Source organism: Pleuronectes platessa, chromosome 1 (assembly GCF_947347685.1).
Source record: "Pleuronectes platessa chromosome 1, fPlePla1.1, whole genome shotgun sequence".
NCBI lineage: Eukaryota > Metazoa > Chordata > Actinopteri > Pleuronectiformes > Pleuronectidae > Pleuronectes > Pleuronectes platessa.
Window position 1 is genome coordinate 31,278,458 of NC_070626.1, and position 14,372 is coordinate 31,292,829.

Consider the following 14,372-nt stretch of genomic DNA (forward strand, 5'->3'; position numbering starts at 1 on the left):
TTTTTCTTCTTCTTCTTCTTTCCCCTTGCTGAAATCCCTGAATGGCATATTTGCCTTGATAAAATGTAGTGCACCTTGTTGTGATTCTTGTTGTTCTGGGTTTGAACCCTCATGGTTGAATACACTTATTGCAAGTTGCTTCGGATAAAAGCATCAGCTAAATGAAATGTAAAGTAATGTAACAACCCTTATTGATCAGAAACCTCTCTCACCAAGCGAGAAGATGTTTTACGTGAAAACATACTTCGTCAGAGAAGCCCTCAAAGCGTTGTGTGGCATTAGACCATGCCACGGGGCTCTCACCACAGCAGCCAGAGACAAACCATTCGGGTTTTAGCATCTTTTATTAAATCCAAACTTAAAAAACTTAAACAGCTCAGTGTTGCTGAGATTCTTTCCGAGTGTTCTGAGTCCTTTCCTCTGAGGTAGCTTAGACGTTGCCTTTTAAGCATGAGGATCATTCAGCTAACAGCTCTCACCTGTGCTGCTTGATCCTCTGTGGTGCAATTGAAGGTTCTCTTCCAGCCCCCTCACCTTCACACGGTGGAAGGCAGTGTTTTGCACTTTCACACCTCTCATGAACTAGTTCAAAGTTCAGTTCATGCAAGTAAACATGAATTGTGAGAAAGTGTGAAAGTGAGGCGCTCGGCTGTTCACACAGGACGCTCATTTCTCAGCGCCGGTCAGCCCGCGATTCTGCTTTCTCCGCTTGTTGTTGAATGTAATCCGTTCAATGTACTGGTTTGGGGGTAAATGATGATGGTCTTAATAGGACCCCCCCCCCCCCCCCCCCTCTCTCTTTTTATCAATATGACTGTTTGTATGGCTGTAGTGGATGGGTCGGGGGACATTTAATTATGTGATTGGAAAAATTGGGAAATTAAAACTCCAGGACAACAGAAGGGGAATACAAAGTATGTGATGCATATTTGATCATTTATATCATATCAAATTTGTCATTAATATCGTTTAAAATAATTTTTCAGTTTGTTTCCTTGCACGATACGCCTGCGGCGAGCGTGCAAGGAAAACCATCGAAGGAAACCATCGATGCAGGCCGCAAGGCGCCCTTGTACGATTTGAACCTGCGTTTGAGACACTTCGATACCGTCTGTCCTTCCTTAAATCCAAAGCTGAGCTGCTCTCCATGCTGGACATGGGGACTCTCTACACCTTCAGGTACCTGCTCTGGAGGATTGTTGGAATAATGTGCCAGACACCGATGATGTGATCGTCATTTAACCTTAAGCGCTCCGCCCTCTACAGGTATCACGTGTGGCCCAAAGGTCACGCTCATACCAACTATGCCAAATGGCGAACAGCCACCACCCCCTACAAGGTGGAGTGGGAGCCGGACTTTGAACCGTATGTGGTGGTGAGACGAGACTGTCCGGAGTACGACCAGCGATTTGTGGGCTTCGGCTGGAACAAGGTGTCGCACATCATGGAGCTGGATGCACAGGTACGTCTGCGAATAGATGATGATGTGGAAATGGTTTGTGTCCGAAGCGGATGACCAATCCAGCTGTGATGTGAATTTAGTTTTCTCCACCGAACAACACAAACCTTCCTTAACGTTTCCTTATCAAGGCTAAAACTGCAGATTTGTTACTGATAGAGAGAAGAAGTTACATTTTCCTCACTCTGATTTAATTTATCTTATTTTCCTCAGGAGTACGACCTGATGGTCCTTCCCAACGCCTTCATGATCCACATGCCTCACGCTCCGAGCTTTGACATCTCTAAGTTCCGCTCCAGCTCCAGTTACCGCAACTGTCTGAACACTCTGAAGGATGAGTTCCACCAGGACCTGTCCAGGAAGTACGGCTCGGCCGCTCTCAAGTACCTCACCGCCCAGAGGAACATCTGAGAGCCGGCGAGTTCCGAGTCCATCAGCCCCTGAGCTCTGGGAGCTCGGGTATGTACATTACATTACATTACATGTCATTTAGCTGACGCTTTTGTCCAAAGCGACTTACATTTTTAGAACACTCAGCATTTATGAGGGGCCGGACGGTCGGCCATAGTGACACCCTGGTGCGAATATGACGGAAAAGCTTCACAGCCCCTTTGGAATATGCCGGGCTCCTGTGCATTAACCCTCCAGAGGACGAGACGCAGAGATGAAGACTTGTCCAGGAAGGAGTGAAGGCGGACTCCTGAAGGCAGGACTGAGCGTTCACACCGATCAGACACGTTTTATATCGGGAAAATTACCATATTCTTACAATTTGTTCTGACAATCAGGGCTTGAACCAGTCCGTCCACGTGCAAAACATCTGGACACTTGACTCAAAGACACTGAGACGGAGCCCAGTGGTTTTCACAGAAGACGACAGTCGACACTGAACTGGACCACAGACATGTGACAGTGAGTTGATCTGAATGAAGATGTTTAAATGAGAAGAAGTTCAGGAGCTTTAGTTTCTTTATGTCTGATTCACTGGGTGAATGTGTCGTCTACTGAACCTCCCTCCCACAACCCTCTGTCTTTTAGTTAAGTCTAAATCAAACAGTGAAGTGGTTGTTTGGATACTGAATATTAATAATAATAATAATAATAATGAATATGAAGACGATCACTGACTATAAATAAAGATGGACGACACATCTCAACGTCCTCCTGCCGTACAAAACTGGAGTGAATCCACGGTATCAAGGCCTCACAATACATTTTATATTATATTATATTTTTCAACATAAGTAAAACACAGAATGTATCAGAATCAATGACTAATAAATTAAAGAGATTCTTTTTTCAGTAGAAAATGGACAGTTTAATCAAAAATATTCTAAACACAATTAAATTACTAATTTAAACAAACTGATTAGAAACATGAACACTTGAACATCAGTGTGAGTCTACTTCTTTTTTTTTGGTCCATGTCCAATCTGCTAACATGAAGGAGAAGGGCTTTACGAACTGTACTGCAGCTAGCCACAAGGGGGCGTTCTATCTCATAGTCCATCTTTATTTACAGACTCAGGAGAGAAGAGGTGGAGTTTACTGATCTGATTTTAAAGCGTAGCAGAAGGAAACTGTTGTTTCATTTAAGTTGGATTTTACCTGTTTTGATTTTTCTTTTTTCCAATGTTTGTTTGTGTGTGTCCGTCCCATCGACCGTGTTGATATTTTTATAAATTGTTTTCGGTCATGAAAGCAAATCCATGGTTTTAAATCATATTTATATAAGTAACTTAATCTGAGGATCTCTCCGTGTAAATTCAGGTTCATCAAAGGGTTTATTTTGAAAAGCAGAACAAACATCATTTAATTTTGAAAGCCAGTCATTTTAGGCCTTCGTTGCCTCTCGGGGGGAAACCAGCTTTAACATCCACTTTTATTTTTCTTTTTCATCTGTATCGTCTTTTAATTCTGTTAAAAATCATCTTCTCATCCATCAGAGCGTCACTTTATTTCATGATCCTTCATCCAAACAGCAGTGATTCACATTGAGTTCCACTGAGAGTCAGAGTCGGGGGCAGAACACGAGTGACGGCTGTGGGCTCGTTCTGAGTTTGTGTTCTGATGATGAACACTTTTGTAATGGCTGTTTCCAGGTTTTTGTTTCTCTGCAGAATACGTGCAGCGACCTCAGTGAGCACGGACGCCTCCTCAGCTCCTGCAGAGTCTCCAGTGAATTAAAATGAGGATTACTGAGATTATTTAAAATTCTGACACTGCAGGGCCAAAAGTATCCCGGGATATCCATGAATTTAATATTTATTAAGGACGATGGTTTTAAGCCTGTGTGCATCTTCCATGCATGTGATTGGTCCGGGGAAATTTTCCAATTCAAACTGAATAACTGTGAAGAATCACGATACTTCACATCCTCTTTAAATGTCAGTTTATTAATAGTTTAGAGTGAGACGACGTGTTTGTCACCAGACAATTCACTTTATTAGAGTCACCATGACAACACAAAACATGTGGATGCATCTAGAGTAGTGTTGTTCAATTATGCTTTAAACGTGACACCATTGCATGGTGTGCCTTAGGGCATTTAATGAATCTGGTTATCAGAAATTTTTCTGAATATAAAAAATATTTATATTAAAATAAATTAAAAACTTTAATTGATTAAAGTTACCTCAGGGCACTACCCTTCAAAGGAAGGGAAAAGAAAGCCAATTTATTGATTAAGTCTCATGAAAGTAAAAACTACAAATTTGGAACTCTGAATAACAATTAAATTAATAACTATAAACAAAATTACCCTATAGATAGTTAGCAGAGTTGAAAAAGTTCTTGACAGTGTAGAGGTTGGAAAAATTCACACTTATGTAACATTCATTAAAACATTTGTGAAAGAAAAAGATAAAGTTTAAAAACAAATTACTAAAGTTGTACTTGCTATATGAATATATGAGAGTATGCGTGTGTGTGTGTCTGTGAGTGAGTGTGCCTTCAAAATGGCGGCTGGCCCATATGAGGGCAATAAACCCCCCCCCCCCCGTATGTTTCTGACATGTAGCGGGGGTCAGACAGATGTGTGTGTGTGTCAAATTAGTGAAAGTTACAAGATGCATGAGAAAGACTGAAGAGCATACATGACTAACATTAACTTTCAAATAACTTATAACCAAGATATCACAGCAACACGAATCAAACTTATAAACATCACTCGGAATCGAATAAACAGTCTTTGCTTAGCCACATATAATTATTAATCCCAGTTGTGTTACCCGTCCATGAAAAGGGAAAAAGGTTGTGCTCTTTGAAGTCCAGTGAAGTCGTCTTGCTGGGTTGCGGCTCCTGTTGTTGTTCTGCTGTGCGATGCAGCTCTTGTGCTGTTCTTAGGCAGGCTTTTGCATCGCGGCCTTTGGAAGGTTGTAGCAGTCTCCTCCAGTCAGGCCTGCTTGAAGGTTGGTAGAGCTTGGATTGGAAGGCGGATTCCTTGGTGAGGTGAGCTGCAAGCTGTACCTCTCCTCCATTGAAGTTGAGCAGAAAGAGAGGTGGGCTCCTCTCGGAGAGTTGAGTTGAGTTGAAAGAGTAAGTGAGCTGCACAGCCTCACTTCTCCTCTCGGGGGATGCGTAGAAAGAGGAAGAAACAGAGGAGAACTGGGCTTATATTGGCCTGGTGACCTCATGGGTCATGGGGACCAGAGTGACCTATAGTGGTTGAAACTTGTGTCCCTGTCCAGTTTTCACACTTCTGTGTGACGTTGAAGCCGGGAAACTGGGTTCTGAAGGCTCTGGTTTGTCTCCAGAACAAAGAACATGTGCTCCAACTTGGACTACACATGTAGGACAAACTGTAGTTCACAAATACGAGGTCCCAACAGTAGAATAGAAAAGGATAGTAGCTTTGACATCGTTGTATTCTTTATTTATATAACAACTGTTCTAGTCTTCATGACCAATTGAAGCACTTTGGGTGAATATATATATATTGGCTACCTCCTCTGATTCCTCTGGAGCTCTGTCTCCACTCTGCCTCCCAGCAACAAGGCCCAGTCAGAGCCGCTCTACACACAAGCTGCTGCTGCTTCAGCCTCTGGATCCTCAGGACACACCTCAGCCTCCGTCCACACACACTGTCCTCTTCAAACTCACCTTCACAAAGACCACTTCCATCTGTTGAGAGAAGAAGAAATCAGTGTTTCCAGAGACTCACTTCATCAGCTGTGAGTCAGACCCCTCTCACCCTGGACACAACTTTTTCAAACTCCTCCCCTCTGGTAGGCACTACAGATCTCTGTTCACCAAAACCACCAGACACAAAAACAGTTTCTTCCCCCTCGCCGTCTCACTTCTGAACAGCCAACCCACTGTGGCACAGTGCAATAACTCTGGGTCCGTATAATAAGCACTGTACAGTGAATTAAATTATATTACATATAATTTATATTATAATTATATTTAATTATGTTTACTTATTTCACCCTCACTGGATAATTGTAATATGCACACCTGCACTTCTTTTCTTAGACCGTTGCACTGTTCAGACTGTTAGTATTGTTTTGTTTTGCTTTGTTTTGTTTTGTTATGTTTGTTTTGTGATGTGTATTATTTGTAAGCATCTGAGAGCCACTTTACCAAGTCAAATTCCCTGTTTGTGCAAACTTACTTAGCCACTAAACCTGATTCTGATGTTCACATGTTGGAATGAACACGCTAAGAGCTCAGTGTGTGTCCTCTGCATGTCAAAGTGCAGAGTGGACACCTGAGAGGTGGATTTACTGCTGTTACAGGTGAAGCCATGTTTCACTGTGTGAGTATGTGCTCATAAAAGGGGCGGGGTTAACAGCCTATGACCAATCACAGACATGGACAGTTTGACTGACAGCAGAGCCTCATATTTCATATCCAGGATCAAACTGCTCGAAAATAAAACTCAGAGGAGAACAAACACATGATCCAGAATAAAAGAAACTCAGTTACAGCTGCTAAATGCAGGAAAAACATCTGGGATTGTGTCAATGTGTAAGCTACAGCGCCCCCTGGTGGCATTTGGTAAAAATATTTTACGTGACCACGATATAATAACGTTTGTGAACGAGATAAATAACTCGAGGCCATGAGATCTGAATCTGTTGTTTACTAACAAGATGAGTGTAAGAGAAGACGATTCTTGATGAGAAACGTTTGAATCCCAGGATGTGACACACACTGTCTGACTGTCTCTGAGGACCCACACTGTCGCTGAGGACACACAGTGTCTCACTGTCTCTGAGGACACACACTGACTGAGGCCACACAATATATCAGAGGACACATACTGACTCTGAGGACACACACTGTCTAACGGTCATGAGGACACACACTGACACTGAGGGACACACACTGTCTCTGAGGACACACACTGACTCTGAGGACACACAATATGGTGGAAACCTCTCACGTCACTACTCAATAGAAACAAATGGACCTGTCTCCAGGAAGCTGACTGAGGTCATCTGGTGTTTTTGGGACAGGATGAGTCTGGAGAGATTGAGATGTTCTGGGTGAGTTAGAGATCAACTGAACCAACCAGACGTTGATTTAAACTTCCCTTATCTGTCCCTTTAAGGAGAGTGTGCACCACACAACAGTGTAGAGTCACTGTGGTCAGTGGGCGGAGCTTCTATATGCGTTGATCTCCAACTTAACCTGGAGCAGGTTAGCCGTTCATCATAAGTTACCATGGTTATTTACCTCGTTAAGAAGTGGACGAGCTTCGTAGAACTGAAAAAACTAAACCTGAAGTTAACCTGATAACCACAAATCCTGCTTGGTAGCACAGACCCTGGATCTGTACTGTGATACTGACTGTATTGAGTAAAATACTGATGAAAGCAGCGTGGACTGACTCCAAGCATCTACTGACCTCAGAGTCTCCAGTCGACAGGTTGGACTGTGCTGTAGATCAAGCAGCTCCTTCACTCCTGAGTCCAGCAGGTCGTTTCTTCTCAGATCCAGTTCTCTCAGATGAGAGGGGTTTGACCTCAGAGCTGAAGCCAGAGAAGAACAGCTGATCTCTGACAGACTGCAGCCCCCCAACCTGGATAAATGATAAACTGTGAATTAAACTGATTTCATTTGTGAATATAACATACAAATATCCATATCAGCACAGACTCATAACATGGAAGATAATTATGAAATCAGACATGTTGGAATAAAAACATGTCCTGATTCAGTAATAATAGATTATTTGGACCCGGTCTCTGTCCTGCAGATCAGTTTAGGAAATCCAGAACTAAACTCAGTGTTTTAACAACTAGCTGAATATTTAAAATGTCACAGATTAATTAATGAATGGATTCAAGCTATGTGTAAAGAGGAATTATGTTAAATTATAATTAAATGAGATCAATTGTTATAAATGCTGTATTATAGATATGAGATCTACAAAAGTCAGTCAGTGAACTGACCTCAGAGTCTCCAGTCGGCAGGTTGGACTGTGTAGAAAATCACACAGCTCCTTCACTCCTGAGTCCTGCAGTTTGTTGTTAGTCAGATCCAGTTCTCTCAGATGAGAGGGGTTTGACCTCAGAGCTGAAGCCAGAGAAGAACAGCTGATCTCTGACAGACTGCCGTTCTTCAACCTGGAAAAAGAAATATTAATATTAGAATGTGTCCTCCTGTTGTTGTGGATCGTCATCATGTCAACACAGACTCTCAACATGCTGCTGACCTCAGTCAAGTGTGTGACCTGAAGATAAACATCAGATCAGACATGTTGGACCATTGTTTCATTCATCACCTTCTTCTCTGTGTGTTTGGTCACTGAGCAGGTTTGTGTAATTAAACAATGTTTAAAGTAGGGATGGCTCCTGAGAGTCACTTCCTGTTTGTTTCTATACTTATCAACTGTCTAACGTGTTTCAATAAGAATGTGTCTTATTTTGAAAACCTGAGGAGGACGAGTGCTCGGCCTCAGTCCACATGTTATTTACTGACACTTTCTCAGTGAACAGAAGCAGGTGAGTGCAGGTGAATGGTGTTGATGAGGTGGACGTGACTGACAGGCTGGGTGAGTCACAGATGACTGAGGGACAGTGAGCAGAGCAGAACTGAGACAATCTAAATAAATAATGACCCAATAAGAAAGAAAGTTGGAAAAGAGAAGAAGAAGAATTTAAGGACCTCAGAGTCTCCAGTCGACAGTTTGGACTCTCCAGTCCAGAACACAGCAGCTTCACTTCTGAATCCTGCAGGTAGTTTCTACTCAGATCCAGTTCTCTCAGATGTGAGGGGTCTGACTTCAGAGCTGAGGCCACAACTTCACAGTGAGTCTCTGAGAGTAGACAACCATCAAGCCTGTAATTAAAGAAAATATCTGTTAGAACACAACATTCATACAAAACGTGATAATGTGACCCTCACAATGGTAAATCCCCTTCTTGCCTCATGAACATGTTAAAAACGATATTTTCAGTTCTGCTTCTTCAGTTTAATGGCACAGTCAGTGATTCTCATCCTAAACACAGAAGCTGTGATTTATCTGAATAATCACCGTTTCTAAATGCCTGAAAAATCCCTTATATCTCTGTATATTGTTGTGGGAACAGAAAGATAAATTACATAAAATGGATATATACATTAACATTAGTTTGTTAATTGATGACAAGTCTAAATGATAGTGAGTAAGATTGAAAAATACAATAAAATCAAACTCAAACATACCACACCATAATAAAATGTGTCTGTCTCTTTGCTTTGCCGCTGAGCAAACATAGTATGATGCTATTTTGAACATTACATGTCTTTAATAAACTCAAAGAACCTTTATCTTAAACAAGCGGGGCTTCTTTGCCTTTTTTATTTTTATTTATTTATTTTTTTTTGCAAATATTAGATGGTTGAATGCTTTTCCTTTTCTTTTTTAATCAAACAAACAACCAAACTTTTACACAATTAAATGTTAATGTGAAATCTGAATCTGAGCCCATCTGCAGAAGCAGTGTTGAGCCAGTTCACACTTAAAAAGAACGAGTTCCAAGTTCAGTTCATGCAGATGAAAATGAAGAGGACACAGAAACTCAGGCTCGGTACAAACCAGCTGCAGCTTCTGCTCTGATCATGAAGCAGCTGATCACTGAGCAGATGAAACTCGTTCCCCTCAGCTGACACTGAATTTCAATCTCCAATTAATCTAACTTGGATCTACATGTCTCTGGGTTTGTGGAGGAAGCTGGAGAACCCAGAGAAAACCCAGCAGACACAAGGAGAACCTCCTCCTCACAGAAAGACTGCACTAACAGTGTTGACCACTGCAACACCATGCTGCCCCAAACAATGATAATCATTTAACACTGAGTGTATTTGAAGAACGACTCATCTCCACTGATTGAACATGTTATTGATCATGTCTGGACTCACCGAGCCTTCCTGCAGTTCCTCACAGCTGGGATCAGTCTCCATCGACCCTGTTGTGATGTGTTGAACGTCTCCAGATGAAACTCATCCAGAACCTCCTCTGACATCTGCAGCATGTAGGCCAGAGCTGAGCAGTGGATCTCAGAGAGTTTCTCCTCTGATCTGTTTTCTGACGTCAGGAACTGTTGCATCTGCTGATGAACTGAGTGGTCGTTCATCTCAGTCAGACAGTGGAAGATGTTGATGCTTCTGTCAGGAGAAATGCGATCACTCTGGATCTCCTTCAGGTTGTTGATGACTCTCTGGATGATCTTTGAATTGTTCCCTCTCCGACCCAGCAGGTCTCCTAAGACTTTCTGGATGATCTCTGGATTGTTCCCTGTCCGACCCAGCAGGCCTCCTAAGACTCTCTGGATGATCTCTGGATTGTTTCCTGTCCGACCCAGCAGGCCTCCTAAGACTCTCTGGTTGGACTTCAGACTGAGGCCGTGAAGGAAGCGAACAAACAGGTCCAGATGACCATTTTTACTGGTGAGGGATTTCTCCATGGTTCTCTTCAGGAGGTCATCCAGGGAGAAGGTACTGTCTGTGTTCCCATATGTTCCCAAGAAGTTGTCGAGTTCTTCTGTGTTCCTCTTGGTGTAACAGTGGAACATGTAGACTGCAGCCAGAAACTCCTGAACGCTCAGATGAACAAAGCAGTAGACTGATTTCTGGAAGATCACACACTCTCTTCTGAAGATCTCAGTACAAACTCCTGAGTACACCGAGCCCTCTGTGACATTAAGACCACACCGCTCCAGGTCTGCTTGGTAGAACATGATGTTTCCTTCCTCCAGATGTTTAAGTGCCAGCCTCCCCAGCTTCAGGAGAACGTCCCTGTCAGCCCTCCTCAGCTGCTGTGGAGTCGTCTCATGTCCCTCACCGTACTTGTTGTTCTTCCTCTTTGTCTGAACCAGCAGGAAGTGTGAGTACAGGTCAGTCAGGGTCTTTGGCAGCTCTCCTCTCTGGTCTGTGGTCAACATGTGCTCCAGAACTGTAGCACTGATCCAGCAGAAGACTGGGATTTGACACATGATGTGGAGGCTCCTGGACGTCTTGATGTGTGAGATGATTCTGCTGCACAGCTCTTCATCACTGAATCTCCTCCTGAAGTACTCCTCCTTCTGGGCGTCAGTGAAGCCTCGTACTTCTGTGACCCTGTCAACACATGCAGGAGGGATCTGATTGGCCGCCGCAGGTCTGGAGGTTATCCAGACGAGAGCCGAGGGAAGCAGATTCCCCCGGATGAGGTTTGTCAGCAGCACGTTGACTGATGACCTCTGTGTGACCTCAGACACAAGCTCCCTGTGGTTGAAGTCCAGAGAAGGTCTGCTTTCATCCAGGCCGTCAAAGATGAACAAAGGTTTACAGACAGCGAGCGTCTCTGCAGTGAGCTTCTGTAACGCTGGATGGAAAACATGGAGCAGCGTGAGAAGACTGTGCTGCTGGTCCTTCACCAGGTTCAGCTCCCTGAACGAAAGCACAGTCAGCAGACCCACATCCTGGTTCTCTAAACCCTCTGCCCAGTCCAGAGTGAACTTCTGCACCGAGAAGGTTTTTCCAACGCCAGCGACGCCGTTGGTCAGGACGACTCTGATGCTGCTCTGCTGGTCAGTGGAGGCTTTAAAGATGTCGTGGACCTTGATGGGAGTGTCGTGGAGGATCTTCTTCTTGGAAGCTGTCTCAAGCTGCCTCACCTCATGTTGAGTATTAACCTCTTCACTCTGTCCCTCTGTGATGTAGAGCTCAGTGTAGATCCTGTTGAGGAGGGTTCTACTTCCTGTTTCATCACTTCCTTCAGTCACATGTTCACATCTCCTCCTCACACTGAGCTTATGTTCATCTGAAACCTCCTGCAGACCACGATCTGCTGAAAGACAAGAAACAATGTGAGAGACAGAGAATCTGAGAATCTGCTGATTGTTTTCATCAGATACAGAAAAACTACAGAAAATAAAAGCTTTTTAACTTTGTGTTTTTCTAACAATGTTAAATGTTGATGCTGTATGAAGGAACAAAATAAAACCACATGTGCTGTTGTCAGAAGTGAAGACATCAGCAGACACATGTACAGTGCTGCTCTGACCGGCTGTCTGACCTCCAGCTCCTGTTCTGGATCTTTGTCCACACTGGGGACAGGAGGAGTCTCCTGAAGAACCAGACTGGTCCCAGTATGAGGTGATGCACTGTCTGCAGAACCAGTGTCCACAGCTGGTGGAGACTGGATCCTTCAGGACGTCCTGACACGAAGCACAGCAGGACGACTGCTCCTCCTCAGAAACATGACTCCTCTTCCTCTCTCTGTGAAGACATTTCCTGATAACTCACATGTCACAGTCACAGGTTGTCATTACTTCTGTCAAGAAGGTTTTGTTTTCACCCAGTATGTTTGTGTTTTGGTTGGTTTGTTCGTTAGTGGGATTATAAAAAAAACAACAGATTACCAGTAAACTTGGTGGAAGGTTTTGGTCTGTGAACCAGATCGGATGGTGGGGGGGGGGGGGGGGGGGGTCCTCTTTCCTAGACTTGTTCAGAGGACTGATGTTCACCAGTGTGTGGAATTTGGTGCAGATCCAAATCAAAATGAGTCTCTCGTGGATTTCAAAGTGGTTTCATAAGGAGCGTGTTGGTTCTTGGTGGAGGTCTGAGCTCTTTGAGTGATTCTGACAAATTAGTCACCAACTTCAATGAAGCTGTGTCCTAATGCAGGGGCCACACTAGAGGAAACTAGATCCTCTTCAGAGCAGGTCAGAGTAGAAACAGTCTCTTACTCTGTGGGGGAGGGTCCAGGTTCATTACTGAACTCTGGAGGATGTCTCATGGACTGGTCACTCTTCAGAGACAGACAGCTGGACCCTGGAGACTCTGCTCTCAGTCTGTGGTCCTGACCTCTGCAAACACAAACATGTTTTTATTCAGAACTGTTCGTTTGTCCCAAATATGAGAAGAGTCTGTCAGGTCTAATTCAACAAGTATTTATTAAGAAGCAATGAAAAGTTAACAGCATAGCTATGGGCACTCATAAACAGCCTCGGTTAAATCAGTAGCATGGGGTAGACAAAAGTCTCATCGTACGGAGAGCGTTTGTAATCTTTTATCACAGTAGGTAGAACAGGATTGGTCAATAACGATGGGGAGTCTTCCTTGATGGTGCGTAGGCTTAGTTCCATCATCCGACAAACTAGATTCAAGATCTTAACAGAACACATCATTCACTGTTTTATTCTCTGAGGATTCAGTTTGGAGGTTCACATGTTTGTAGCAGGTCTCCTACTTAGTGTGTGAAGGTCCAGGTTCATTACTGAAGATTAGAGGCTGATTCATGGACCGGTCACTCTTCAGAGACACACAGCTGAACCCTGGAGACTCTGCTCTGTCCTCCTCTTCCTCCTCATAACCTAACATCTTCAGTCTGAGAGGAAAAACACTGTGAGCTCAAAGGAATCAGGACAAACCAGTCTGTTCAAGAAACACACCCAAAAATACCAAGCGAGGACACACACACACGCACACGCGCACACGCACACGCGCACACGCACGCTAAGGTGACTGTAACATATGATTCGGAAAACACGTTCTGTTATTAAACACTTGATGAACAGATGTGATGAAGATTAAACGTGAAACTGTGAGTTAACTCTGTTAATTAGTCCTTTGAAGGCTCTTTGTTCCACAGCTGCTGATCACATCTGTCTCTGGGATCCGATCACATGACACTACGTCTGTCACCAGGTGTGAACTGACAAACTTAGAGTCATGTGATCAGCAGACGGATGTTAACAGCAGGTGTGAGAGTGAGACAGTAAAACTTTCAGAAAGTTGTGTTCACACTCACCTGCTCACTTTTCTTCCTTCTGCTCATCCAGTTTAAAATGGAGTCTGACACTTCCCTGTTCTCAGGCTCCTCCTCCCTGTTGAACCAGTTCATTCTTGGAAACAACCAGTTATAAGTCCTGTTCATACACATTAAAATGGAGTCTGACACTTCCCTGTTCTCATGCTCCTCCTCCCTGTTGAACCAGTTCACTCTTGGAAACAACCAGTTATAAGTCCTGTTCATACACATTAAAATGGAGTCTGACACTTCCCTGTTCTCAGGCTCCTCCTCTCTCTCTTTACAGTAGATATGAGAGTTGCTCACAGACCAGTTAAAGCTCCAGTGTGTAAGACTCAGGTGAAATGATCCAAACCTTCTGATCATTGAGCAGCTACTTCAAGTGAACGGACTCTGCTGCTCTTACCTTATTTGTAAATTCTTCATTTTTGAATTTTTACTTCATTCACCAACAAAACAAACTCTTAATGTCATTAACGACACTTTCACCTCTTGTTATGTTTCACTTTAAGTCGCCGCGTTTCAAACTGATGTTGAATCCTTCTGTGTTGAGTCCCTGTGAGTGAGGGGGGAGGTGCCTTTCACACACACACACACTCACACACACACACCCATGTCGTTTCAGAGATTTTACTGAACCTGGATTCTAGACAAACTTTACAGAGTCAAGTTAGGTAAGTTTATTCA

General features: G+C 43.5%; 2 protein-coding genes across 3 annotated transcripts; one reads left to right on the plus strand and one right to left on the minus strand.

Moving 5' to 3' along the window:
- The first annotated feature begins 1,090 nt into the window (after positions 1-1,090).
- LOC128425791 (xylosyl- and glucuronyltransferase LARGE2s-like) lies at positions 1,091-1,870 on the plus strand. The gene is made up of 3 exons (XM_053412965.1): positions 1,091-1,179; positions 1,267-1,462; positions 1,673-1,870. The coding sequence occupies exons 1-3, from the start codon at positions 1,148-1,150 to the stop codon at positions 1,868-1,870; spliced, it is 426 nt and encodes a 141-aa protein (XP_053268940.1). The 5' UTR covers positions 1,091-1,147.
- Positions 1,871-3,879: 2,009 nt separating this feature from the next.
- LOC128443106 (NLR family CARD domain-containing protein 3) lies at positions 3,880-13,841 on the minus strand. 2 transcript variants are annotated; one of them, XM_053425856.1, is made up of 9 exons: positions 13,686-13,841; positions 13,125-13,262; positions 12,622-12,741; positions 11,937-12,151; positions 9,812-11,720; positions 8,576-8,749; positions 7,861-8,034; positions 7,314-7,487; positions 3,880-5,581 (listed from the first exon to the last, which is right to left on the minus strand). In XM_053425856.1, exons 2-9 carry the CDS (start codon positions 13,253-13,255, stop codon positions 5,563-5,565), a joined length of 2,916 nt encoding a protein of 971 aa, XP_053281831.1. In that variant the 5' UTR covers positions 13,256-13,262; positions 13,686-13,841; the 3' UTR covers positions 3,880-5,562. The 2 variants fall into 2 exon arrangements, with proteins under 2 accessions (XP_053281831.1, XP_053281838.1); XM_053425863.1 differs by lacking the exon at positions 7,861-8,034.
- Positions 13,842-14,372: the final 531 nt, after the last annotated feature.